General features: G+C 55.5%; 2 protein-coding genes across 2 annotated transcripts; both read right to left on the minus strand.

Moving 5' to 3' along the window:
- On the minus strand, positions 1–27,547 carry LOC132363949 (bone morphogenetic protein 8B-like). Its single transcript, XM_059919682.1, has 7 exons — positions 27,208–27,547; positions 12,392–12,581; positions 11,805–11,953; positions 3,899–4,093; positions 3,031–3,110; positions 2,363–2,473; positions 1–482 (listed from the first exon to the last, which is right to left on the minus strand). The coding sequence occupies exons 1-7, from the start codon at positions 27,545–27,547 to the stop codon at positions 333–335; spliced, it is 1,215 nt and encodes a 404-aa protein (XP_059775665.1). The 3' UTR covers positions 1–332.
- OXCT2 (3-oxoacid CoA-transferase 2) lies at positions 8,290–10,129 on the minus strand. The gene is given in 2 exon segments (XM_059919670.1): positions 8,290–8,405; positions 8,677–10,129. Coding segments are annotated over 2 exon segments (1,569 nt in total).

The following is a 27,547-nucleotide window of genomic DNA, read 5'->3' on the forward strand; positions in this document are numbered from 1 at the left end:
ATCCGCCCACAGCTGGGTCAGCAGTGGACAAGGGCAGGTCCTCAGACAGGACTCTGCCAACCGCAAAGAACGGTCAGCCCGTGCCTCTGGGGAGGGGGCTGGGGTAGGACCCTGCTGCGGACGCAGACCACCAGGCCGGAGTTCCACCACCACCTCAGGCGCCGGGCGGGGGCGGGGCAGAGGGGCCTGGGGAGGACCAGTCCCTGGCAGGATGTGGGCAGCGGAGGGGCGCCCTGGCTGCCGCCCTGCCTGAGCTGTGAGGGCGTTGGGGGTGCCCCCTGCGGAGGGTTGAGCTGACCCGGGAGGGGCGGCGCAGCAGGCGGGGCGGGGCCTCAGTGGCAGCCGCAGGCGCGGACCACCATGTTGCGGTGCTTGCGCAGGATGACGTTGTTGCTGCTGTCGTAGTAGAGCACGGAGGTGGCGCTCAGCTTGGTGGGCGCGCAGCACGCCTTGGGGACCGCGTCAGGCTTCATCAGGTGCACCTGGCGGGGAGGGGGCGGCAGGCAGACGCGTGAGAGCCGCGGGGACCCCGTCCCAGCCCCCAGCTCCTGCCGCCCGGGCTCCAGCCGCTCGCCCCTCCCCGGCTCCATCTCGCCCCGCAGCCCGGCAGGTGCTGGCGCGAACTCTGCCCCGGCCCCGCCTCCCTTGGCCACCCCGGCGCTGCCCTCAGGCCCAGCCTGGGCACCTGTGGCTCCTGTCACAGCCCCTCCCCTCAGACAGGACGACCCTGACCTTGCTGGTCCCCGGCACGTGTGCCAGGTCCTGCCTGCGCCCCTGCAGCGCCGCCCCTGGCGTCCCCTCTGCTCCCCTCCCCTCCCTGCGCTTCTGCAACGTCCCTGATCGTGTCTTGTCCGCATGAGCTGTTTCTGGTCCGTCTCCCCTTCCAGACTGGGAGCCGGTGAAGGTCCGTGTTACACCTGCTAGCGGCCAGACTTCTAGGCTCACCCTTGGGGTGTCCGACACTGTTGTTTCTGAAAGCACCTCCACCCCTCCTAACAATTTCTAGGCAGGGATTGTTCTGGGCAGATGACCACTGAGGGCACTGGGACCGAGTCACCTGCCCAGTTCCATGGCTGAGGCCGAGGCCGTGGCACGACTGGGACCTGGCACGGACGGGGATCCCGCTACCCTCCTCCAAACAGCTCTACCCCTAAAGGCAGCCCGACTGAGTGAGCTCTTGCAGCCTCTACAAAAATATTTATCTGGAGACTCGGCAGGATGAGCTGCCGTTCACCCTGGACTCTTCATCGGGGCCCCATGTGGAAGGGCCCGGAAGGCAGCTCCCCAGCCTGTCAGGGGCTGGAGGGAAAAGGGAACCTGCTTCCATCCACCGGGACCTCCCAGGCCTCACGGAGGCCGCTGAGCAGGACCTGGGCGAAGCCGTCTCATGGGGGGCCCTGTCCGGCAGCCTGGCCCCCGGTCCCCAGAGCCCAGCCTTACCCCAGAAGCCCCAGCTCTGAGCAGCCTGCTGCCAGGACAGGCTCCATCACCCCTGACCTTCAAGGAAGGCAGCTCCCCAGGGGTCCAGCAAATCCCATGTGACCATTGGGAAAGGAGGCATTATCCTGGGGTCCATGCTGCCTTCTTAACTCATTTGCTCTAGGGCATCACCTTGAACAACCTGTAACTAGAGTGTCCAGGTCAATGTTCTAGAAAGAAGCCTCAGCACAAAAAAACATTTAAAACACTTAGCAATAAGCAGCAGCAACAGTGTTCCTATTAGAAACTTTTTCAGCATTTAAAGTTTCCCCAGACATCGGGGCATCAAAAGCCTGTAGAGACACAAAGAGCCGAGAGGGACCCAGAAAAAAGAGCCAACGGGAAAGGAACGGGAGGGGAAACCAGAAGGGCACGGGGTACCTGGTGACTCCTGCACAGGAAAAGGGGGCAGAACCCACACGTGTGTCACCCCCCACCTCGACCCTGAGGGCGTGTGTGACACACAGGAGGCCGAACGCGCCAGTGAACATGGTGCACGTGTGTGTTCCGAGGGCACAAGTAGCCGTGTGGGATGCCCGCCTATCATGCACGGGCTGTGCCCCTGACCACCAGCCGGCAGGCCTTTATAAGTCTGGTACCCACCGCATGGACGTGAAAGTCCCCCACGTGTACGTGTGTACGTGTGCACACCGATCAGCAAGAGTCTAGTGCACGTGTGTTCAGGTGCACGGGTTGGGGGTGCCCCACACGGGGACCAGTTGCTGCACAGCTGTGGGATTTCACTGCACATGCACACAGAAAGGTTTCCATGTAGAGAAAGCTCCCTGACACAGCAGTGCTGCCATCACCTGCTGGCTGCACGCGCCCCTCTCCTCCGCAAACCCCTCCCCTGGGCGTCCAGGCAGAGGGACGCGGTACTGACCAGGGACTGCAGGATGGCGTGGTTGGTGGCGTTCATGCAGGAGTCCAGTGGGAAGGAGCACTCCCCTTCACAGTAATAGGCTGAGTAGCCTTGGGGGGCGATGACCCAGTCCTGGGGGCAGGTAATGGGAGAAGGTGAGTCCCACCCATGTGCCCCTCCCGAGCCCCCCAGTCCAGCACCTGTCACAGCACAACTCAGGGCTGCCCCTTACCCTCCCTCAGCCTCAGGGCCCATCACCCCACCCTCGGGCCCCTCCCAGGGCAGTTTCCCCCAGAGGCCTGACATCCACCCGAAGACCCTCAGCAGACAGGGCTGGGCACGATCTCCGTCCCCTTCATGCGCCATCAGCGCTCAGCTTCGTCCTCCCCAGCCCACCGCCAGTCACAGCAGAGGCCAGAGGCACTGCCCACCCTGGCCTCAGTTTTCCTGCTGCTGCTCTGACATTTTATGGCTAAGGATTCAGACAGTCTCTATTTTCATGGTTTTCACAAAAAAGCACTTTTCACTACAAAAGCAACACATTCTCCCTTTAGAGAACTTGGAAAAACACAGAGGAAAATAAACCAAGAAAATCCAAATCCCCCATGATTCTACCTCCTCTTGGACATACACTTGCCATCTTCAAGGTGGGGACTGTCATTTAGGAAAGAAGGAGAGTCAGGAATTACCAGCCAGCCAAGGTCCTGGAAGCTGACATAGAGCTCATGCCTACGGCACACCTGTCGGCCGTGGGAGCCGTGGACGTCGTCTGCGGGGGACAGAAGGGACAAGGTCTTTTCTGGGGTTCCTGCTCTGTGCACCTACCACGGGGAGCTCCCGGGGCGGGGGACGCCCTGATGGGCTCATTTGTTGAATAAATGAATGATGGGAAACTAACCCATTTGGTCTCATAAAGCCCATCTCTGCAGCTCTGCTGGCGCCGTGACCCAGGTCAAGAACCTTCGATGGCTCCAGATGATTCCCCGTGGTCACAGTCACCCCACGCTCAGCCCAGCCTCCCCTGACTTTCAGCCTGTGACTCCCGATGGTCCAATAAACAGCCCGGGGACCCTCTGCCGTCCAGCAGCCCCTCCTCCTTTCCTCCGGAGACACCCCTGACCTCATCCGCCTCTCCAGCCACGCCCATTCCACAGGACAAGTGGCTCCCACTGAGGCCAAGCAAAGCCTGGCTCCCCGTGAAGGAAAGGAGGGCGCCAGGGGGCTCTGGTCCCGAGGGGCTTGGTCTGGTGGGGACACCTTCACACGAACGCTTGGATCCTGCAGGGCGCCCGGGGCAGCACCGAGGGCCACCAGGGGCACCTGATTTTGACGGGGGGGTGGGGGTGGGGCCTGGTGAGCCAGGGCGGGCAGGAAGGGACTTCAGGGCGGCAGGGGCGGCGAGGGCAGATGCTCAGAGCCCTGGAGACCGTGGAGTGGCTGGTCCCCAGGGTGCAGGGGTAAAGTGGTGTCAGGAAAGGTGGCTGGGTGACTGACCATCAGCCTGACCCCACTGAGGCCGGGAGGGTTCTGTCCCCACCACCTGGTCCCCAACCTCACCGAAGATCCCCGGCAGTTTGTTTGGGGGCGGCAGCTCGTTGGTTCTTTTCGGCAGCCTCCTCTTCAGGGACCTCACCGCCCGAGGGGCTCGGACGGGGCCGGGGCTCGCCCTGAAAAAGGTGACCACGAAAGGCTGTTTGGAGCGCGGTGCCTGTTGCCCCAGCAGACCGGCCAGGCCAGGATCCACGCTGCGCCCTGAGACGGAGAGAGCAGAGAGGGCGGTCACTCGAGGGTGGGGCCACCGCACGGGGACACAGCAGGGACCTCTCTGTGGGCGGGCCAGGAGCACGGAGCCTGAGGCTGCAGGGGACCCACTGGGCCTCGGTTTCCTCCTCTGAAGACCCGAGTCCCAAGTCCAGCCCCAGCCCCCAGCGGGCAGGTTTTCAGGGGAGGGGGAGGGTCCTCGTGAGCACAGACTCGGGATTAGTGACGGTCCAGGGCACTGCCAGTGGTGACAGCGCTTTACAGCTTTCAGTCAGTTCACGTGATGATCTCAACCAGTCTTCATGGTGACGCCAGACCCATCATTTCCCTGAGAAACATCAGAGCCCCTCGGTGACGGCTCAGAGCACCACTACCAGACACTCTCAGTACCAGGATTCCCACCCATCTCGGGGCTCTGAGGCCCGAGTTCTACCTTCCACCCCATCCTTTCTGGGGATCAGTGTAGGATTTACAACACCCGGTTTGTGGGAGCGGCTGCCAGGACTCAGTGCTTGCTCTGCTGAGTACCGCCCAAGAGCAGGCCACTCACCGTCCCGATGCCCCCAAACGAGACCCCAGACTCCGCGGCCAGAGACATTTACCCCAAGTCCACGTTCAAACACCTGCATCTAATTCCAGAGCCCTTCTTATCCATTTAAGTTCTGAACCAGCGGGTTTGTGGTTTGAAAAGGAAGAAAGAGAGAAAAGGCTGTGGGCAGAGACATGACGGGGGCCTCAGCCTAGGAGTAGTGATGCTTGTAAAACTGGGATTTTACCCGCAGCTGCTTAAAGCCTGAGGACGCCGGAGAAACACACTGGTTATCCCTGGAAGTCACCTCCACCGATAAAACTATCCTCCTGTACCTCTTTGTAGTTCCAATGACCTCTTGTTTTTTAATTGTCAAAGTGATATATAACAACAACTGTAAAGAAACTTAGAAAAAATATCACCCATAAAACCCCTCCCCTGCTACAACACACCATTTTCATTTTTCTGTGATATTTTCATATGTTAATTTAAATTGTGAGCGTAAGAAAGAAGTCTGTATATTTCCCAATTTTTCCACATAAACATTTTCTCGGTTGTTAAGTCTCAACTATGAACATTTCAAATGTATAAAATTCCTTTGAGTAGATACATCTGCATATTTAGATATTAGTTCAACTTTAGACATTTAAGTTATTTCTTGGCTTTCATCATAAAGATGAGAATGTGATAGAACCTCTTTATTTCCTTTCCCTGTGGAATTTTCTCAGACTAAACAACAGGGGATGACTACAAGCTCACTGTTAATGTTTCTTATAACACTGGGCGGAACATCCCACTTCCATATACATTTCACCCCAATGTTGCAACAGTGATGCACAGGCATATACACACACACATGCACATATATGTATGTGTACACACACGTGTGCATTTATATAGCTAGTGTACACATGTGCACATACATAAACATATGTGTTCTATTAGTGGGTCTCATGATCCTCCACTGCACATTACAGGTCAAGGACATCACCGGCCCTTACACAGCTGTGCTTTAGCCCTGAGTCCATGCGCCAGAGTTGACTAAACAACTAATCGACCAGAGACTAACCTTTGACCTATGACATCACCTGCCACAAACATGCACTGGGCCCATCAGAGGTGCCACTCAGGGATGACCCTGCTGAGACAGGAGCTGACACTGGAAGGGGCCCAGGGAGAAGCCGTTCGGGGAGTTTGGGTCATGGCAGGTTAGGGTCACGAGGAAGAGCAGCAGGCCTGTGAGGACGCAGAGCCACAAGACACACAGCAGCCCCGCCACAGAGGGAAAGGCCCGTGAGCGCACCAGGAGGAGGCCGTGGAGCGACGGGGGCAGGGGGGCGGCTGTCGTCCACACGGCACTGGAGCGGAGCCCCACACCTGGTGGGCGTGTGGGGCGGCCTTGGCCCGGCAGCCCTCCGGGCCTGTGTGTGCAGCCGCCCTGTCCTGTGAGTCCCTGGAGAGCCCTGTCCATGGAGAGGCCAGGGGGACCCTCGGTGCTCCCGAGGCCGTGTTCACTGTAGGCTTTTCTTTCTGCAACTGTCTGGTCAAGGATCGTGTTGGGGTCTCCTGGGCGCAGAGAGATTGGGTCACAGGGCAGGCCCCGGCTGTCCAGGTGCTGGCCCCCAGGCTGCCTGGCTCTGGCAGCACCCTTTCCAGAAAGCAGAGGCAGGAACTTCAGGAACCTCTGAGGCCCAGGGTCCCTGCCTCTAGACCTGACCTGTGAGCGTGCTGGCAGGCATGCTGTCCCCTCTGTGAGAGACGTGGGATGTGTGGCCACACCTCGAGGTGGGGGCCACACTGTGGCCTCCCCCCGCACGCAGGTCCAGGTGAAGATGCTGCTCCTCTGGGCCAGGAAGGCCCCCGACACCTCCAGCCTCCCCCCATTTCTGAGACCACCCCATCAGGGCCCGGATGTCTTGGCAGCTCCCCTGACCTATCCCATCCCTGGGGATTCATGCCCCCTGCCCCTGGGCCAGGCCAAGATTGCGCCCATCTCTCCCCAAGGCCTCTTTCTGCTCTGGTGCCACCTGCCCCTTGCCTGCAGCCCCTGCCCCACCTCAGCCTGCGGTCATGGATGTGACCCTAGTGCCACGTTGAAGGACAATCAGGACGCCTGGCTGAAACCCTTGGAGGGGATCCAGCTGTGACCAGGTGTGCTTTTGTCCCACAGGGTATTTATTTCCTCACCGCATGAGAAGTAGGAACTCAGTGCTTTTCCTTCTTTCTACTGTTTAACAGCCCTGTAACTCGTCTGCTTCTAGAACCTCTGCCTGTCCCAGGCTGCTGCTGTAGGACGTCTCCCACCATGCAGGGCAGATCAGGTCCTCCTTCCCAGAAGCCCCAGAAGGTGCTGCACAGTCCACTCAATGACGTCCATCCACTGCCCGCCTGGTCACGGTCCCCTGACACTCTGTGGCTGTCCCCTCAGGTACACTGTCTCTCCACTCCAGGATCCGGGCCTCCCGTCAGGGTGAGGCTTCAGGGAGACCTCTCTGAAAGGCCTTCCTTGAGTAGCTGGAGCTTCCTGTTCTTACCTATGAGCTCCCATCCATTTTGTGCAGCCCTAGAGCCGCATTGAGAAAACGTGGGCTCCACGGCAGGCCTGGGTTCGAACCTTACACACGCACACACGCACGCACACACGCACGCACACACGCACGCAAACGGAAACTCATTTTTTTCTGTTTAGTTTGTGAGACTGTGGATTCAGGATGAAGTACCTCACTGCCCCTCATGAGTTTCAAGGGAGTATGAACAAGAGGCTGGTTTAGGCTCCGTAACAGAGAAGAAGGGTCTAAGTGTCTGATCTGGACGACACAGGAACGCTATGATTTAAGAAGAGAAAACCCATCTATGTCCATCGCTCGGGTTTCTAGAACTCCTCCCATCCTAAGCCGCAGCCTTTGGCCACACACAGGTGAGCTGTTTATTCACAGAGAAGACTTCCTGGTGGAACGTCGGCACCAAACAGTCTCTCCCGCTTCAGTTGCCCCTATTACCAGTTTACTGGCCGCCTAGACGGTCTTGCTTCCCTTCTAGAGACATCTATTTAGCTACGAGGAGGAGAAATGTGAGAGGCAGAGGAGGTGAGGCTACAAGGAAACAAAACTTAGTGACAAAATGAAAGGCCCCAGAAGGAAGGTCAATAGGGCCAAAGGAAAAAATCTTTCATTTAGACAGCGTTTCTCCTGGTTACAAATTCACATTTATGTGTGTATGTTTTCATTGTTCCAGTACACTAAAACGGTGCCTTCCGCAGACTCTGGGTGGAGTTGTTCCTCCCCCATCACTTTTCCCTACATTTCATGATTCATTCACAAGAGCAGGCACTTCAGTAAAACCTTTCCCATGGGATCATCTCAAGCTGCATAGAATTTAATGTAAATATCACAGACAGGGAGGAGGGTGATTGGAGCAGAGCTTTCTCAGAACTCACAGGACATATAAGGTCAATGCCTCTGTTTTCCTTTTGTTTTTAATTAAAGGCATGTCCCTCTTGAGAGAACAAAGCCTATCCAGTGGCAGCCAGTCTGGGACGGCAGGAGAAAGCCGGCCAGATGCTGGTGAAATGTAGAAATGTGATTGCGGCTTTCTCGGGATGCAATCCAGGAGGTTAAAGGGAGAAGCACACGGTCTGGGACCAAGGTTCACTTTCTGGCTAGGTTTCGACCTGTTGCATGGGTCTGAGATTCGGGGAGATGGCAAAGGTGCTCCTTGTGCTCTTTTTGATGTCCTCCACCATCAGGCCACCCCAGAGCTCGATCAGGGTCAGTCCTCTCTTTTTTTTCTTTTTTTTTCAAATTTATTTATTTATTTATTTATTTATGGCTACGTTGGGGCGGGCTTTTCTCTAGTTGTGGTGAGTGGGGGCTATTCCTCGTTGTGGCACGCGGGCTCAGTAGTTGTGGCTCGCGGGCTCTAGAGTGCAGGCTCAGCAGTTGTGGCTCACGGACCCAGTTGCTCCGTGGCATGTGGGATCTTCCCAGACCAGGGCTCGAACCCGTGTCCCCTGCATTGGCAGGCGCATTCTCAACCACTGCACCACCAGGGAAGCCCAGTCCTCTCTTCTTGTGCATGTCAAACATGGCCTTCTCGGTGATGATTCAGTCCACACACTGCTTTCCATTCAGCGGCATGGTGCATATCTCCAAAATTTTGGGTTCATTAGCCTTGGTGCAGTGCTCCACGGTGACCACCACTCTGGTCTTGGTACTGGACACCAGATCCATCGCACCCCCCATTCCTTTCACCTTCTTGCCGGGTATCATCCAGTTAGCCAGGTCACTGTGTTTGGAAACCTGCATGGCTCCCAGCAAGGTTAGGTCAATGTGTCTGCCTCGAATCATGGCAAATGATTCATCGCTGGAGAAAAAACAGCCCCCAGGAAGAACGGTGACTGTTTGCTTGCCCACATTGTTGAGATCTGCATCCACCTCCTCTTCCAGCGGAAACAGACCCAAGCCCAAGATTCCATTTTCACTGTGAAGATGAACGGTTATACTGGGGCTGATGTAGTTGGTGGCCAGAAGAGGGATTCCTATGCCCAAATTGGCATACAGGCCGTCCTCAAATTCAAGAGCTGCCCCCTTGATGATCTGTGTCCTTATACTATCTGCAGACTTGCATATTTCATCATCCTCTTTCCAGATCATTATGTGCTCATTTCTTTTCTCATATTTTTCCCCCTGTATTCCTCGATCTAAGTAAGTGTTAGGAACATGGATGTCCTCTGAGGCAAAGGACCCCAGGTCCACAATTTCTTCAGTCTCCACCACTGAGGTTCTCGCAGCTTTGCACATGCGCACGTTGAGATTCCTGGCGCTGGCCCTGAAGATGGCGTTTCCTGCCCGGTCGGCCTTCCACCCTTTCACCAAAGCAAAATCGGCCGTGATGGCGTGCTCCAGAAGGTAGTGCTGTCCGTGGAACTCCCTCACCTCCCTGGGCTGACTCAGGATGGCGATGTGGCCGTCCTTTAAGTACTTGCTGGGTGTGCCTCCCTCCTGGGCCAGGGTCCCGTAGGCCGTGGGGGTGTGGAAGGCGGGCACGCCGGCGCCCCCTGCGCAGATGCGCTCGGCCAGGGTGCCCTGGGGCGTGATCTCCAGCTCCAGCTCGCCCGCCAGGTACTGGTGCTCGCAGAGCGAGTTCTCCCCCAGGTAAGAGCAGACGATGCGGGTGATCTGCTTGGTCCCCAGGAAAAGGCCGAGCCCGAAGTTCCCCTCCCCCACGTTGCTGCTGACCACGGTCAAGTCCTTCACGCGGATCTTGAGCAGCGCCCCTATCAGGTTCTCCGGGATCGCGCAGAGGCCGAAGCCCCGGACCATGATCCTCGCGCCGTCCGAGATGTCTCTCACGGCCTCCACGGGGTCCGCGTAGGACTTGGCATGCGCGCGGGCGCTGCTGGCGAAGCCGCACACACCGCCCGTCGCCAGTGCGGGCACCGAGCGGCCGGCGGGGACCCGGCGCCCGAGCGCAGGCTCCAGGAGCCGCAGGGCTGCCATCGTCCGCTCCGCTCCGGCTGGGGTTCCGGCTCCGGGCCCAGCTGGGACAGGCGGCGGCCGTGCGCGCCCCGCCCGCGCGTCACAGGGCAGGGGGCCCCCGGCGGTGACGCGCCAGTCCGGCTGGTTCCCCGCCGCCCATCTCCGTCTCCGCGCTCCGAGGGCTCGAGGCGCCGAGCTTCCCGGGCCGCGAAGGCGAGAGGCAGGACCGGTCCGGACCGTCAGGCGGGACTGGAGGGACCCGGGGACTGGCGCACGGAGGCCCCGAGGCGACGTCCCTCCAGGGAAGCCTGGGCGCCATGTCCTTCCTCTCCATCGTCACCCTTCCTCCCAGGCGCGCTACTCCCGTCCCCCCGCCCCCAGATCCACCTCCACGTCAGCGGTTCCCGCACCTGTGTCCCCAGCACGTACTGTCCTGGATCCACATTTGTCACAACTAATCAACCAATATTGGTATCTTATTATTTACTAAACATCACGATCTACTCAGATTTCATTAGTTTTCTCCAGTGTCTTTTTTCCAGGATCTCACCCAGGGTCCCACGTTGGCATATAGTCATCACAACTCCTTAGGCACCTCTGGGCTGTTACAGTTTCTCAGACCTCCCGTGTTTTTTGATGACCTTGACAGTTTTGAGAAGTACTTGTCAGGTATTCTGTAGAATGTCCTTCAGTTTCAGGTTGTCTGATGTTTTTCTCATGGTGAGACTGGGGTTCTGGGTTTTGGGGACGAAGACCACGGAGGTGAAGTGCTGTTCCCATCCCATCAGATCAAGGGTGTCTGGGAGCCACATGACGTGCTCATGGGAGCCTGAGCACCGGCTGAGGGGTGCCGCTCAGGTTGCCCCTGCAAAGGTACTGCCCCAGCCCATGGCATACTTTGGGAAGCAAGTCTCTAAGTGTAGCCCACACTGAAGGAGGGAGAGATGCTACACCCCCTTGAGGGGGAGTGTCTCAGAGGGTTGTTTGATAAAAAGCTGAATCAGATCCTGTCCTCCTCCACTGCTGTTAAATAAAATTACATTTATTTCATAGTTAATATTTTGCCCACTTCTCTCAACCTCCTCACAGTCGCTGCCTAGTCCCCTGTGCTCCAGCCATGGTGGCCCCTTGCTGCACCGCAGATACACCAACCCTGGGCCCACCAGGAGGCTCTCCCCCAAACACCTGCTAAAGGAATGAAGGTGTGAATCCTCATTCTACAGATGAGGAAACCGAGGCTTAGAAGGGTAAGTAACCTGCCAAGGTCACCGAGTTAGAAGGCTGCAGAGCCGAGATTCACACCCAGGCCTCTGCCTCAGAGCCTGAGGGTGTGAGCGCTTCCCCTCGCCCAGCCCAGGATGGAAACTCCTGGTGCAGAAGGCAGCTCCGTAGAGTAGAAAGAATCTCCCATTTCTTGGGGAGGGAAAACATGGACTCACTCTGAGCAACACAACTGTTGGTCCTGCAGAAGGAGAGGAGGGACTCTCGGCTGGTAGGGGGTCGCCTGCTGTCCCGCACTGCGGGAACCTCACTCTCTACCCACTGAGCCCCGCGGAGGGGTGGAGGTATCCCCCAGCATCACAGGTGGGAAAGGCCAGGCCTCCAGGGCCACGTGAGGGGCTCCAGCTGCGCCTGCCGCCAGCAGCTTCCTCGGAGGAGCCCCCAGGGGAAGGTTCGCTGCTGACCAGAGTCTTACCATCATCTGTTTCCACATAGAGGCGGAGTCCCAGGTCCTTGTTACGGTTTAAGAGCCATCGGTCACTGGCTGCTGTCACGTCCAACACCAGCCAGCCCTCGTCCCCAGATCGGAGCGTCTGAAGATCCAAAAAGAACAAGTCAGACTCCCTGTGGACACGAAAGAACAATTAACCAAGGGCCGGCACAGCTGCCTTTGTTTCCAGTGCCCTCCTGGGGGACCATTAGTGGGGCATCTACCCCGCCCGGCTCTGACCTGAGTGCCTTACATGCCTTTTCTCACTGCGTCTACCGTACAAAGGTGTTACTGTGCCCGTGTACAGGTGCGGAAACTGAGGCTCAGGAGCTCAGTGACCTGTCCATGGTCCCACAGCTAGGAGAGTAGGATGGGGACTTGAATCCAGGACTGATGCTGGGCCTCTCCCCACGGTGACACGAGGCCTCCGGCCAACCATCTTTCTTCTCTGAGGGTGGGCTGCCCAGGAAGGTCCCCTTCTGTCCTCTGGGAAATGTCCCCCCCGGCACCCAGGGCTGGGCCGGACACTCCGACAGAGGCTTGAGCGGGCCTGTGGGGCGCAGGGCAGGCACCTGTTGGACTGCTCCAGGACCACCTCAAACATGCTGACGTGGAGGGTCCAGTTGAGCAGGTGGGTACTGGGCAGCTTGTAAATCCGGAACTCCGCGGCGGTGACGGCCTCCCCCGCCGGGATCTGGGTCAGGTCAAAGCGGAACTCCTTCCACTGGGGCTCCTGGTGGCCCAGGGTGCGGTCCCGCTCCACTGCAAGACAAAGTGGGACTGGCGGTCACTTGTGGTTCCAGCTCGGGTTCCGGGGTGGGCAGGGCCGGGTGGGATCTTGGGGCCTGGGCAGTCTGGGTGGGACCGCTCCCTCCTCGAGAACAGGCTTGTCCCAGCTCTGCCTCCTGGGTGCCGAGAGGGCTCCGGGAGCTGTGTCGTGAGGCGCCTGGCACGGCACCTGGCACACGGCGGTGCCACAAGGGCAGTGTCCATGTCTGGTCCGCAAGCCCCAAACCCAGCCTGCCCCGCTCAGCACCCTGCTGGCTCTGGGACCCACAGATGAGGCACAGGACAGGTCCTTCCTCTGGGGAGATGGACATCAGACCCAAGGCAGAAAAGGACCATAGTGGCAGCAGGGACATAGCTGAGTGCACTTGAGCAGGATGGGGCTCCTGGAGTCAGCCGGTGTGTGGATGGGAGTTGAGGGGAGAGAGGGCTTTGGAGCTGGGCCTTGAGGGGTGAGAGTGAATTTGCCACGATGTCAAGGGAGGACACTGCAGAGTTAGGGTCCAGCCTGAGCAAAGGCCTAAAGCCAAGGAACGACAGCACCGGCAGGGAAAACAACAGTCATAAAACCCAGCAAAGGGTGAAAGGATGGCAGGACCCGTTTTGGAACAAGGGGAAGCAGGAAGGGGGGCCGGAGAGAGACATGGAAAGAACCAGGAAGAGGCGAGGTAGGATGACAGCTCCTGGAGATGCTGGGTCAAGTGCTGGGGAAGCTGCAGGGTCCCATGGCATGATCTGAGCAGGCTTCCCGGAGGAGGTGACACCTGAACTGGCCTTGAAGGATGGGACTGAGTCTTGGTAGGTGGATAAGGTGGGGGAGAAGACATTCTAGGCAGAGGTCCTGCACAGGTGTGGGGTGCTGGGGCCGCCCACCATCCAGCAATGTGCGGCTCAGGGCATAAGTCTGGCTGTGGCCTGACTGCGGAGAGCTGAAATTCTGGCCTCGGAGCGTGGGCTGTGCTCTGGCCAGTGGGGGGTCAGGGCTCTGGGCAGCAAGGGAGTGTGGTTTAAGGGTAGAGTGGAAGCTATGTGTGGAGGCGAGGGTAAAGCCCAGGCTGGAGGGGACCCGAGGCAGGCCCATGGCAGGGCTGCTCTAACAGTCTGGGCAAGAGACCGCAGGAGCAGAATAAACCCCATATTTCCCCAGCTGCCCGGAAATGCCCAGGACAGTATATTTAGAGCGTCTCACTTTAGCCTCCTGTCACTTTCAAACACTAAAAATCTGTGTTTCCGCAAAGCAGGGGCGGGAGCCTCCCAGAGCCTTCCCGCAAAACCAACACTGAGATTTTAATTACATGTCTGTGAGTCTTTTTTAAAATTCTCTCTCTGGCTACTGGACTCAGAGACCACAAGTCACCAGGCTGGTGGCAGAGGCGGATGTGGGAGCACTTCCTGTCCTTGCGGTGGAGGCCTGGTCCGGTGATGGATAGGCAAACAGCTGTGCTGGGCGGGGCCAGTGGACACATGTTTGGACAGGAGATGGGCGTTTCATCCCCTGACCAGGGAGGAGAGGAAATAGAACCTCCATTGTCTGACAGGGTGCTGGACCCGCAGTAAATGCCCAGCCACGAGCCAGGCTGTTTCAGGGGCAGCGTGACACAGGAGGATCTGGGTCCTCCCATACAGGCAGGGCACGGAGGGCAGGGTTCTGGACCTTTGCCGAGTGATGCTCGCCATGATTATCACCACACGAGTCCCCTCCTCCCTTCAGACACACTCACACACACAGCTTTAGGGACAATTTCTGTGGATTCGGTAACTGCAGAGACCACCTCAGTTACATGGCTGTGTAAGCATCCCTGATCTGCAGGATGAAATAGGTCCAGGCTGTTGGCTGTCACAGGGTGTGGCCCCGAGAATAAGGAGGGGTCACTCAGCCATGCCCTGAGCCCGACCCCTCTCAAAGCATTCTTAAGTATATCTGCCCCCAAGGCACAGTGGGTGACCCTTGGTGGGTCACTGGGAACCTCTGTCTGCAGGCCTGACGCTGACTTATTCATGTCGTATACAGGACTGAGGGAACAACCACAAACCTGCCAGCTCCTGCGGGCACCAAACTCTGTGACCTCTCTCCCTTGCTGAGCTGGGGGTCCGCGTGCGGTCAAGACAGCCCTGTTCACCTGGGCTGACCCCAGTTCCAAACTTCGATCCTGTGGGTTTGTGAAATTGATGCCCAACCCCCACCCCACCCCCGCAATAGTTCCCGCACAGGAAACTGCCCACCCCAGCAAGCACTAGAGATGGGACATTTTTAGGAAAATGATTTTCATCAGAAATTGGTGAAATGTCCTGAGTGTGGAACTGGGTAAAGAGAGTAACTCTTTTATCTGACAGTCAATGGGGAGGGTAGGGCGAGGCCACCTGTGGATTTGCAGGTTTCTCAGTGCCTGTGGCTTTGAATTGGGAGAGAGAGTTCCCAAAAGCTGGTGTTCTGGGAAAGCATTTTCTGGCACCTCTATTTCCCCCTTGTTAACTGTGCAGACTGAGCCTGCTTTAGCCAGAGAGGCAGCTTAGGGCAGCCCGGAGGGTTCTGGCCAGTGGTCAGGGCCTCACTGCAGGCCTGTCCCTGCACTAACCAGGTATGGAAATCCCCTCTGGCCTGGTCTTCTCCTGCGTGAACTGAGAATGAGGAGACACCCAGCTTTCCTCACAAGCCCATGCAAGTACTTTGTAAATAGTCAGGCAATGGACTGGGAGGGATGGCTGTTCAGCAGGAGTTTGGGGTGAGCCTGACTTGCAATCTCCCAGCTTTGAGCCAAGATGAGATACCCTCCGAAGGCCGTGTCAGCAACTCCAAGGCCATGGGTGGAGGGGAAGGGGAGATTTTGAGTGATTGTTTTCTAAATAAGTGTACTCATCATTCATTTATTTATTCATTCATTTATCAAGTTCAATTTATAAACAAATTTATCAAGTTCTTACGGTATGTAAGAGTCTGTTCTGAGCACTGGGAACACAGCAGTGAACAGACAGAACAGGACAGTGCATTCACAGTGTTTACAGTCTAACAGGGGAGACAGAATAGAAACAAACAAGACAAATAAAATAGGGGATGTCATTTCTATTGTAAGTAAAATACAGAGCATGATGGTTTCAAGAGGATTGGAAGGGATGGGGGGCTTGTCCTTGGGTGCTCAGTATGGCCTGTGAGAAGGAAATAGGTAAGCGCAGATGTGCGTCTTCTCACATGGTGCTGGTAGGGGTACCATGGAGAGGAATTTGGCAACATCCTTTTGCAATACCCTGGCAAAGTTACATATGAATTTATCCTTTGACACAAGATTCCCAAAGACACACTGGCAAAGATATGAAAAGACAGGCACAATGCACTTCATTGGGCACAGGGAGCAGACAAAGGTACATCTGGATCCATAGGCACCTTGACATGTTTATTTTCCACAAAATTATAAAGAGCTGCCCAAAATGTTCAGTCACTGAACCAGCTTTTCTGTCTGGAGAAGCAGCAGCAAATTAATTTACCTTCTGGATCGCCTTAATGCAGCCCCCAGAACAATAAACAGTCACGATTCACCAGTGAGTGCTAACTGGACCCTCGGCCTTCTCCTCCAGCCCCTGATAAACCACCTCCGGATCCCACGGTTGAGGGGAGGGCCCACAAGAGGAGACGGCCTCCACCACCACGTCTGTGGCCCTCATTCTGCTTTCCCATGTCTGAGGCCCTGCACCCACAGCTCAGGCTAGACCTCCAGATGCCACCCGCCCAACACCTACATTGGCTTTGGCTATTTTTGTGCCCTCAGCAAAATGTAGAGTCACCCGGACAACCTAAATCTGTCTTGTTCCTGACCAAAAAGTAAGACTTCAAAAGACACCCCCTTCCTCCAGTCCAGTGTGGCTATTAAGAGAATGGCATCTTCTGACCTGACAGTCCTTCCTGCCCTCAAACCCTTCCCCAGCCCCTCAGGGTCCATGGGAGGGTCTGACGCTTGGCTCTGCTGTCCAGTCACCATCCCTCACCCACACAGGCTGGCCCTGCCCATCCTCACGGCCTCCTGGGCCTTCTGGTGCAAACACCCTCCCCCTGGAGTCCCTCCTTGAAGCCGCTCTCTCCAGGGTTGCCCCGTCCCACCAAGTATAAAGGCTACTTTCTTCTCGGTCCAGCTGTGAAAGCCCCCTTGCCCGCCTCTGACCCCACACACATCAGCCTGCCGGTCTCTCCCTTTCCCTGTCCCGGGGGTTCCCGTCGCTGGTTCATCTGCCCTCTGGACGGTGACCAATTTGAGGACAGAGACTGAACAATGTGGGGTGGAAACGGGAGGCCTCAGCGGTCTGCCCCTGGGGCTGCTCATCCAGCCCCTCGTGTCCCGGGGGCCCAGAGAGGGGATGCCTGGCCCCTCATCCCAAGGGCTCCTGGTCCCCAGGACAGCGGCTCAGCAACCAGCAGCGCAGCCCCTGGGCTGGGCGTCCTGCTGGTCTGGGAGTGGCTTCCTCGCCACCGAGGGTTTCCAACCCAAGCCATCCATGTTCTCACTTTACTGTGGGACTCGCCTCCATTCACGGCCCGGCCCTGAGGTGGAGGACCGGCTCCCTCGGAGCCCCGGAGGCGGATGGGGTGGGCCCGTCTGGCTGGTCCTGCCGGTAACAAGGCCGAGGGGGACCCCAGACCTAAGGAAACACCCGGGTCTCTGCAGCCCGTGCGGGTCCCGAGTGAGCTGCAGAATCCATCACCTCCTGGTTCTGCCTCTTCAAGGCTTCCTCCCGCCCAGGAATCTCAGCGCTGCCCAGAGCAGGCCCCCCGCTTCACTTCTGGGGGTATTTTTAGCCAGTTCTCATTACTGACTTTTTCAAGAGCTGTTTCCATAAATGGCTCTGTGCTTATAATTACCGGTCCAGGCCTCAGCTGGCTTCAGAGCCCAAATTAAAAGGGAACAACCTGCCCACTGCACCACATCAAGCCCGCCAAGGCCAAAAATAGATCCAAGGAGATGTGAGCAAGAAGGATGCGGTTCCTCCAGTTCAAACCCAGGAAAGACCTGAACTGTGGGGCTTTCCAGAAAGACGTGGTCACGGTGACACATCCCCTCTCTCCCGTGGGGAGTGGGTGCCCGTGAGGAGTGGCGGGTGTCCTCCCGCCTTGTGCCTCAGCCCTGGAGGAGCCCCATCAGTGGGCAGGGAGGGTGGGGGACACATTCTTCTGTGGGAGCTGGAAAGGCCTTCGTGGCAAACCTGCATAGATGGGAAACTGAGGCCCAGGGGAGCAGAGACTTGCTGGGGGTCACGTGTCAGGTTAGGGGCCCTTCACGTGGACTTGCAGACTTGGAGCCCATGTAAAATGAGTGGCCCTGGACTTTCTGGGTGGCGATACTGGTATGGGGGAATCACCTCTCCACAAGATTCTTCCATCAACAGGTGCCTGAGAGGTGGCCTGCTGAGGCCACTGTCCTCCAGGCAGCGCCCTGCGGGGACTCGGGTCCCAGAGGAGGGACAGGGTGATCTGAAAAGACGAGGAGGCTGGAGGGACCTCCCTGGCGGTCCAGTGGTTAAGACTGCGTTTCCAATGCAGAGGGCGTCGGTTCCATCCCTGCCAGGGAACTAAGATCCCACATGCCGTGCGGCGTGGCCAAATTAAAAAAAAAAAGCAATAATAAAAAAAAAGACGGGAGGCTGGCCCTGCTTATGTGTCACCCATCCAGGCCCAGAGTCAGATTTGGTCCCCGTTCTGAGGTTATTCATAGTTTCTTAGTAGGGTCGGGGGGTGGGTAGGAGAAAAAGGGACTAGACGTGCCCCCAAATCAGACAGGCAGAAAGCAACTCCATTCCTAAGAGAAATACAGATGATCAAGGTGGAGGGCGCTCGTAGAGGTGCCTTAGGGAGGAGTGGTCAGAGAACACTTTTCTAGGAAACATAGTTGAGAGTGGTGGAAGAATTCTGACAAGCAGAAATGGAGTAAAGTATTTGAGACAAAGCACGGAGGTGGGAAATAATGTGTCAGCTCCCATTTTTTGAGCACTGAACTGTATGTCAGGCACCATCCTGGGCACATTACGCAGGCCATATTTGTTACTGTTTACCTAACTGTGTTAGTTATCTATTGCTGTGTAACAAATTACCCCAAATATAGCAGCTGAAAACAACCAACACTTATTATTTCCCATGGTTTCTGAGGGTCAGGAATCCAGGTGCTTAGCTGGGTGGCTCTGTCTCAGGGTCTCTCATGAGGTGACAGTCAAGCTGTCAGGTGGGGCTGTGGTCTCTGGAGACTTGACTGGGATGAACAGATCCACTTCTAAGCTCACGCTTGTGGCTGAGGGTAGAAGGTTCCCCATGTGGACCTCTCACAACATGACCTTTCCTCAGAATGAGTCATCTTGGGGGGTGGCGGGTAGAGCCCAAGACGGAAGCTGCAGTGTTTTTATAACCTAATCTTGGAAGTGACACAGCATCCCTATTGTCACATCCTATTGGTCACATAGACCAGCGCTGGCCCAGTGTGGGAGGACACAAGGGTGTGAAAACCAGGAGGCAGGGATCATTGAGAACAATACTGGAGGCTGGCAACCACAGCAACCCTGTGAAAGAGGCATTCTTCACCCCATTTTATAGCTGAGAACACCGAAGATCAGGGAAGTTAACTGATTTGCACAAGACCACACCCAGAAGCCCCCAAGGTGGGATTAGAGTCTAGGTGTGTCTGTCTCCAAAGTCTACATTCTTTCTCCCCATCCACAGCCTCATCAGGTTGGGGACATGTCAAGGGAACACCGCAGGGTTCCACTGGACTATAATGTCAAACGCCAAGTGCCAGGCTGGCAAGAAGGAACACGCAGAAGGATCCCAAGCAGGAGAAGCCGTGAGTGGATTTTCACTTGAGGAACTAGAGTTCCAAGAACAGGCTGAGAGCTTTTTCACCTCCATGCCTCCCTTCTGCCTGGACACCTTCCCCTTTCACCTGCTTCTGACTAAGTTCTACCCTTCTTTCAAGGTCCAGCACAGTGCCACCTCCTTCAAAGCCTTCTCTGTCCCCCAGCCAGGAGGCCATTCATTCCTCCCCCTCTTCTGGCCTAGTTCATCCCTTGCAAATGAGAGAGGGACTTGGTCTGTCTTCTGCAGCGCTGAACCTTCATGCTCATATCTGAGTGGGGGAATGGCCATTTCTCCCACTTTGTGATCATTTACATTGAGTTGTCTGTGGGCCTATCTTTCCCACTGTAATAAGCAGATCTTGGGCTGGGGCTTGTGCTTTGGAGTGAGCACCAAGATAACCAGGGAGGGCAACAGCACACAGTAGGTTCCCAGGAGTGTTTGTGAAACAATGACCTCAGACTGAAGGATCCAACCTTCTCCATACCTGGGTCTTGCAGCCTTTGGCTTCCCCAGAACCCTTCCTGTATTCAGAGCCCTAGACTGTTCTGAAGGAATGGCTGCTGCTCAGGGGGCAGAGCCAGCAGTTAAAGGAAATAACTGGGTTTTACTTCTGGTCTTGTCACTGACCAGCTGGACTTAGGTTAAAAACAAACAAACAATCAAACCAGGCTAACACTTACTTTGCATTTACCAGGCACTGTTTCAGCCCTTTACATAGAGTAAGTCATTTAATGCTCATAGCCATCCTAGGATGCAGGAACTATTATCGCTCCCATTTTACAGATGAGGAAACTGAGGCACACAGCAGTAAATAACTTACACAAAAATCATATAAATATATCTTAGGTCAGACTTCCTGGGCAACAGGCTGGGTGGGTAGGTTTAGTGGAGAGTGTTCTTGCCGGGAACGAAGGAGCAGGAGTGGGCACAGTTGAACAGTGACGCAATCACAAAAGGGCCAGCCCATCCCATCTGCACGGGGAGCTCTGGGCTGATGGCCCTTCACAGTTGTCCCTCCTTGAGGCAAGGGGGCTGGGCATTTATACCCCAATAAGCCAGTCATTGGATGTGGGGTGCCCTCAAGGTGGGTGCCCAACCTTGAGCAAGAAGCTGGTGGGCTGGTGCCGAGAGAAGGACCCAGTTGTCAGCAGCCACCCTCCAAGCAGCTGGGGCGATAAGTGACTCAGTCCCAAAGAGAATATATGGGGAGCACCATAGCATCCACTAAAAACAAGTGGTAGAATGGGGATCTGATCCTGGAACCGTGCTCTTACCACTCAGCTCCAGGTCCCCAAGTAAATGATGGGGGCGGGAGGGTAGACAAACACAGCAGGCTCTTCCTCATAATTCTGGCTGCTGTTTATTGAGCGGTGCCAGGCACTTGCTAAGTTTTTCAATGCCTTAACCTATGTAACCATTGCACTATGATACAGGTATTATTATCCTGATTTTAAAGATGAGGAAACTGAGATGCTGAGACTTTAAGTAACCTGCTCAAAATCTTACACATCTCAAGTAGCAGACCCTGAACTAAAACCTGGTCTTCCCCACTGTGCTCTCCCACCCCCAAGGCCAACCCTCCTCACGGCTGTGACCCAGTTTTCATATCTGCTCCTTTGGATCTGGGTACCCAGGACCTTGGGCCAGTCACTTATACTCTTTGAGACTAAACTTCTCCCCTGTCACCTAGGGGCAATAGTAGTCATTTACCTCAGAAAGGTGAGTAAAGACTGAGAAGATGGGGGCGGGGAGGAGTAGTCAGTCATCAGGGATCCATAGGGCACACCATTCTGATGGCCAAACAGGGTTTTGGAGAAAAGAGACCCATCTTCAACTCTTGGAAAGAGAAATACCTCTGGAAACCATCAACAGAATGAAAAGGCAACCTACTGAATGGGAGAAAATATTTGCAAACCACATTTCTGATATGGGGTTAATATCCAAAATATATAAAGAACACATACAACTTAATAGAAAAAAACCCAAACAATCCAATTTTTAAAATGAGCAGAGGAACTGAATAGACATTTTTCCGAAAAAGACATACAAATGTCCAAAAGGTACATGAAAAGGTGCTCAACATCACTAATCATCAGGGAAATGCAAACCAAAACCACAATGAGCTATCACCTCACACTTGTTAGAATGGCTATTATCAAAAAGACAAGCGATAACAAGTATTCGTGAGAATGTGGGAAAACGGGAACTCTTGTGCACTGTTAGTGGGAATGTAAATTGGTGCAGCCACTATGGAAAATAATATGGAGGTTCTTCAAAAAATTAAAAATAGAACCACCATATGATCCGGCAATCCCACTTCTGGATATATATCCAAAGGAAATAAAAACAGGATATCAAAGAGAAAAAAGTGTAAGTATGGTAGTGGTCATTTTGCAGTATGTACAAGTATTGAATCATTATGTTGCACACCTGAAACAGATATAATATTATATGTCAATTCATCTCAATTAAAAAAAAAGAGATATCTGCACTCCCATGTTCATTGCAGCATTATTCACAACAGCCGAGATGCGGAAATAACCTCAGGGTCCATCTACAGATGAATAGATAAAGAAGATAAGGCGCATGCGCGCGTGCACACACACACGCGCGCACGTGCACACACACACACGGGAATGCTATTCAACTATGAGAAAGAAGGAAATCCTGCCATTTACGACAACATGGATGAAACTTGAAGGTATTATGCTAAGTGAAGTAAGCCAGAGAAAGACAAATACTTCATGATACCACTTATATGTGGATTTTAAAAAGTTAAAAAGTCAGAAGAGTAGAAAAGTGGTTGCCAGGAGGTGGGGGTGGGGGAAATAGGGAGAGGTTGGTAAAGGGTACAAACTTTCAGCCATAAGTTGAATAAGGTCTGAGAAGCTAATGTAAAACACGGTGACTATAGTTGATAACACAGTTATATAATTTTGAAATTTGCTAAAAGAGTAGAAATTAAATGTTCTCACACAAAAAAAAGAATACATATGTGAAGTGATGACTGTGTTAATTAACTAGGTGGGGGGAATGTTATATGTATATGTATAGCAAATCACCCTGATGTACACTTTAAATAACTTACAATTTTATATGTCAATTATACTTCAATAAAGTTGAAATAAAAATAAATGAATAAAAGGTAGATAGATAAAAGGAAAAATAATGTGGTCACTTAATAGTCGACTTTCAAGACAGATAAAGGATTTATTGTTAAGTGAAAGACAAAATGGCAAAACAGTGGGCATTTAGATTCCACTTTGTAAAAAAGAATAACACAAATTGATAAAATATCAGGGCTGGTTGCTGGGGAAGGGCTAAGCTAAAGGATTAAACATTGGTTCTAACTGAGGTAGACAGAGGATTACTAGGAGCTTCCATATTATATGTCTCTAGATATATGGTCTGAATTTTCTATCATGAAATTCTATAATGAATCTATACGGTATGAATTTTCTACAACGAATATGCATCAGTTCTATAAATCCTAAAACAAAGATATTTTGAAAATCACGTTCCTAGTTTACAACACACGCTCACATTGAATACAGTCCAATTCAGCAGCACGTACTGCACCTAATGATGGGCCCTGGGCCGGGGGGAGAGGCAGCTTCTGTGTAGGACAAGAGCAAAGGAAGTGCAGGCAGGGAGACAATCTGCTGTGTACCTTGGGAAAACCACCGAACTACCCTGAACCTCTCTGTCCTCTTTTTAAACAAAGATGTGACAGTAAATGTGAGATGAGATGAAAGCACAGACATGGAGGTTCTGGGCATGTGGTCATCACTGGGTGTCATCTCACACAATCGCTGTACAGCCCCTAGGGTGGGTACCGTGAGTATATCCGTTTTATAGAGGAGACTGAGGTTCTGAGAGGTGGACTGAAAATCCAGATCACACCGAGAGTAGTGGGTGGAGTCAAGATGCAAATTCTGTTGAGTCCCAGGTCAGAACCCCCAGCCCAGTCCTGCCTGCCCTCCCACTGTCCTTCCCCTCTCGGTTTCCAGAGAGAGGCGGCACTGTCTAGACCACGTGACAATCACTCTGTGGCTGATGTACTGTTATCTGTCTCTCCCACTGGAAGGTCAGCTCCACAAGGGGGGACTTAGTTTCATTCCCTGTTATAATCCAGGAACTAGAACAGAGCTTGGCACAGAGCAGGTACTACATGACTATTTGTGGAGTGAATTCAGGAAAATATGCAAGAATTGCCTACTAAAGAACCAAAGAAAGTGACCCTGGGGCTCACGGAGGTGAGGTCAGGGGGCTGAGCAGGACCCGGGCCAGGTCCCTCGCGCGCACTGAGCCCGGCGCCTCCCGAATCCAACAGCCCCAGCTCATCCCCACCCCCATCCTCAGCCCCCCAGGATTGCGGGAGTGAATTAGACCAGTCCTGGGAAGGGGCAGGACAAAAGTGAAGATGGCCCATCCAGTTCTGACTACACTTCTGCCTGCAGTGCCGTTTGTGCCTCAGTTTCTCACTCTGGAGCCTGGGCACCTGGTGCTCCCAGGACAGGAGGCGGAGAAGGGCTCAGGAGGAACATGCAGAGGTGGTCTCTCCTGCCTCATTCCTCCCTCAGGACTGGCTGGGCCGGCTCAGGCACTCGGGGGTCCCGCCAGTCACACCGAGCTGGGCGGAGGGATGGGTGGTGGTGTGAGAAGCTGCCTCCGGGGAGCCACAGGGCCGGAGCTGGGAGGCACCTCGTCTTTCTGACACCATCGCTGTGGACTGGACAGGAAAGCAGAGGCCCAGAGAAGGGAAGCGGTGTGGCTCGGGACGTGCAGGAGTCCACGGCAGGCCCAGGAGGGACGAGAACCTGGGCGCTGCCTCCCAGATCAGGGCCTCCTCCCCTGAGCTCAGGCGGCACCAGGGACAGGCTCCGTCTGCTCCTCGAGGGCAGCGGCCCCGTCACTGTGTCCTGGCCAAGGGGAGCCAAGAGTCCACAGGCGGAGGTCGACAGGCAGGCCAGGCAGGGCCCAGCTCTGACTGCGGCCCTGGCCCCCAACACAGGCCCTGTCAGTCACGACACGGCTCCTAAAGCATCTGCGCAAAAGCAGAGGCCTGATCCCTGGACGGCAGGCCCAGGCCTCTGGGTCCTACAGGTGCCACTGACGGTCAGGGGCCCGGCAAGCACCAGGCCCGGCTGGCTTCTCAGGAGCTGATGAGGCCAATAGCAGAGGTGGAGCTGGAGCCAACAGGTGTGGGAGCCTCGGCGTGGGCACTGATGCCACGGCGACTCTGCTATTAGACTCCACGGTGGTTCAGGGGCCGCTGACCTTCAGGGGCCTGGAGCCGGGGCCTCCAACGGAGGAAACAATCCTGGTAGGTTCTAATCCCCCACATCAGCCTAGGTAATTACCAGTTAAAACTACTCGAACTGAAGGAGTTTTACTAGTGCAATTAGTACATGAGAATAAAGAAGGCCCTCAGACAGCTGGCTGGACTGACCACACGCCAGGCTTCCACTGAACAAAGATCTGCTTGTTAATCCACAGCGTCAGAGGCCTTAGACCTTCATGAAACACACAGAGGTGGTATGGGAAGAAACTGGGATTTGGAATCCACAGCCTGGATGATGCCATGGACGTGCTGTGTGGCCCTGGGTTAGTTATTTAACCTCTCTGAGCCCATGAAATAAGACTGGTAAAACAGAGTTGCTGCATGGATGAAATGAGTATTTATAGGACTATGGAACTTCAAATGCTAGTTTTTATTCAAAAACAGATAGAAACACCTTTGGTTGGCTTTAAACATCTGTTTCTGGGTTTCACATGTCTATAAGACATGTGGGGACATTTCCATCACATCCACACCAAGGCTGAGCAACAGCTGGGAGGGTCTGGGATCAGCACTGACCAGGGCCAGGTTCACCCTAAAAAGGGGGCTGACTTTCTGCCCCTCCCCCTCTGTCAACCTATCACACAACAACTCTGAGGATAGATCACTAGGAGCCCCATTTTACAAGGAGAGATCTGAGGCTCAGAGAGGGCAAGGGACTTGCCTAAGATCACAGAGCAGAAGCAGGAGGGCAACCAGCTCCTCCTGAGCTCAGGGTGCTGCTCGACTCACAGCAGCAGCTCCCACCAGGGCTGTGCACCCCTTGCCCCAGGGGATGCTGGGGGAAGAGGGACATGGGCTAGGCAGTGACTCACTCAGATGGACGGCTCCCCTGGAGGCATTCTCAGGGTGGCTGCATCCACAGCTCTTCTTGGTCCTGAGCCCGGGGTCAGCTTGCCCCCAGCACAGAGCTCCAGCCTCAGTTCCACATGTGGTCGCTTCTGTCCCAAGTCCCCACCCCTGCCCTCTAACCAGGAAGGTGGCATCTAGAACCCGCCAGCCCAAGTCCTGGGCCTGGCACTGGGCTCTCAGCACAGGTTAACAGCTGCCTCCTGCTGCTCGCTCCCCCACCTGAGCCCATCATGAGCTCTGGTTTGGGGGGGACGGGCCTCCTTGAGGCAAATGGCTGAAGACCCACAAAACTTACTGTCACTCTGACCCATGGGTTCCTCTGCCGAAATCTCTCTGAAAGCTCTCTCCACCTTGAAAGCCTGCCCTCCTGACACAGAAATATCACCTCCTTGAGCACTGGATGGAGGGCCAAACAACCTGGGCCTGTCCTGGCTTGGCCACATAGAGGCCACGTGGTCCTGAGCAAGACACTGCCTCTCTGAGCCTCACTGTCCTCACCTGGGAGATGGGGATGAATATCATGTCGCTCACAGGGCTGTTGGGAGGGTTAAGAGCGGTGCTGTAGGTGAAGGGAGGCGGTGGCCACGGCAAGGGTCCTCTCCCTGCTCTGGGTCCCACAGCTCTCCCCACCTGGGGCTGAGCTGTAGTCCTTGGGTCCCCAGGTCCAGCCTAGTGTCTGCCTCAGCCCAGACTCCTGCCCCTCACTGGCCACAGACAGGAGGCAAAACAGGTGGGGGACATATGTTCATGAATGTAGATTAAAGAGAGTTTAGTAATGGAAAACGTTATCTCTGAGAACTTTAAGGGTAAATGACTCCACGATTTGGAGTATAATTTCTGCAGAGAGGAAAAGCTGGGCTTTACCTGGGAGAACAAAGAGGGTCCAAGCTGCCCATCAGGTCATTCAATGGCCTGGACACTCATTCCATGACAAGCCAAGTCCCGGGTGTGAGCCCAGGGTGGCAAGACCACAGTCCCTGCCCCGCCGAGCTCAGAGTCTACTCCTTCCCCACCGCCCCACCCCCCAGCAGCACCCCGCCCCCAGGTGGCCCAGGGAAGAGGCTGCTGTGGACTCAGAACATCCGGGTCCTCATCTCTACCTGGTGCTTTGATGATGTGACCAGGGTTTTCCACGCTGAACTTTGTCCCTCTCTTCAGTATCGCCCTTATCACCATGACAGCATCACAGCCTCTGTTTACTCATCTGCCTCCCCAGGACCAGACTGTCTTCCTGGCACTGCCCGCGTCCACCCGACACTACATGAATCTTACCGTCGGGTGTGTTTGGCCGCGGGTGAATGTACGCCTCTGGGACTCACATCCCTCATCTGTCCCTGCCGGATCGGCAGCTCACCGACCCCCACCCCGCTGAGACTTCGCTGCCCTGACCTGGTCGGTTTTCCCTCCCGCGGTTCCTCGTCCACGACAAGGTGATTCCCCGCTCCCAGCAGGGCGCTCGCCCTGCCCGAAGTGGCGCACACGACCCTGCAGCCCGCGCTCAGCCCCCGAGGGGCCCCTCGGCCCGCCGTCCCCCACTCGCCTTCTCGCGGGGTCGCCGCCGCCCACCCCGAGCCCGCTCTCACCCATGTTGACGAAGCTCATGACCAGGTCGGCGCGGCCCAGGCGCCGCTCGGGGGTCCCGCCGTCCTCGTCGTCGTCGCCGGCCATGGCGCGATACAGGTCCAGCATGAAGAGCGGCGCGGACGCAGGCAGCCGGGCGGCGGCGGAGGGCGGCGCGCGGGGCCGGGGCCGCCCGGGCAGCCCGAGCACCGCCAGGATCTCGCGCTGCAGGTCGCGGCGCTCGCGCGGGCCCAGGCGCCGTTGCGGGCAGCCGGGCGAGGGGCGCGGGCCAGAGGCGCCGCCGCCGCTCAGCGCGCACAGCGCCAGGCCCAGCAGCCAGAGCGGCCCGGGGCGCACGGCCAT

The sequence above is a fragment of the Balaenoptera ricei genome, chromosome 1 (genome assembly GCF_028023285.1).
Source record: "Balaenoptera ricei isolate mBalRic1 chromosome 1, mBalRic1.hap2, whole genome shotgun sequence".
NCBI lineage: Eukaryota > Metazoa > Chordata > Mammalia > Artiodactyla > Balaenopteridae > Balaenoptera > Balaenoptera ricei.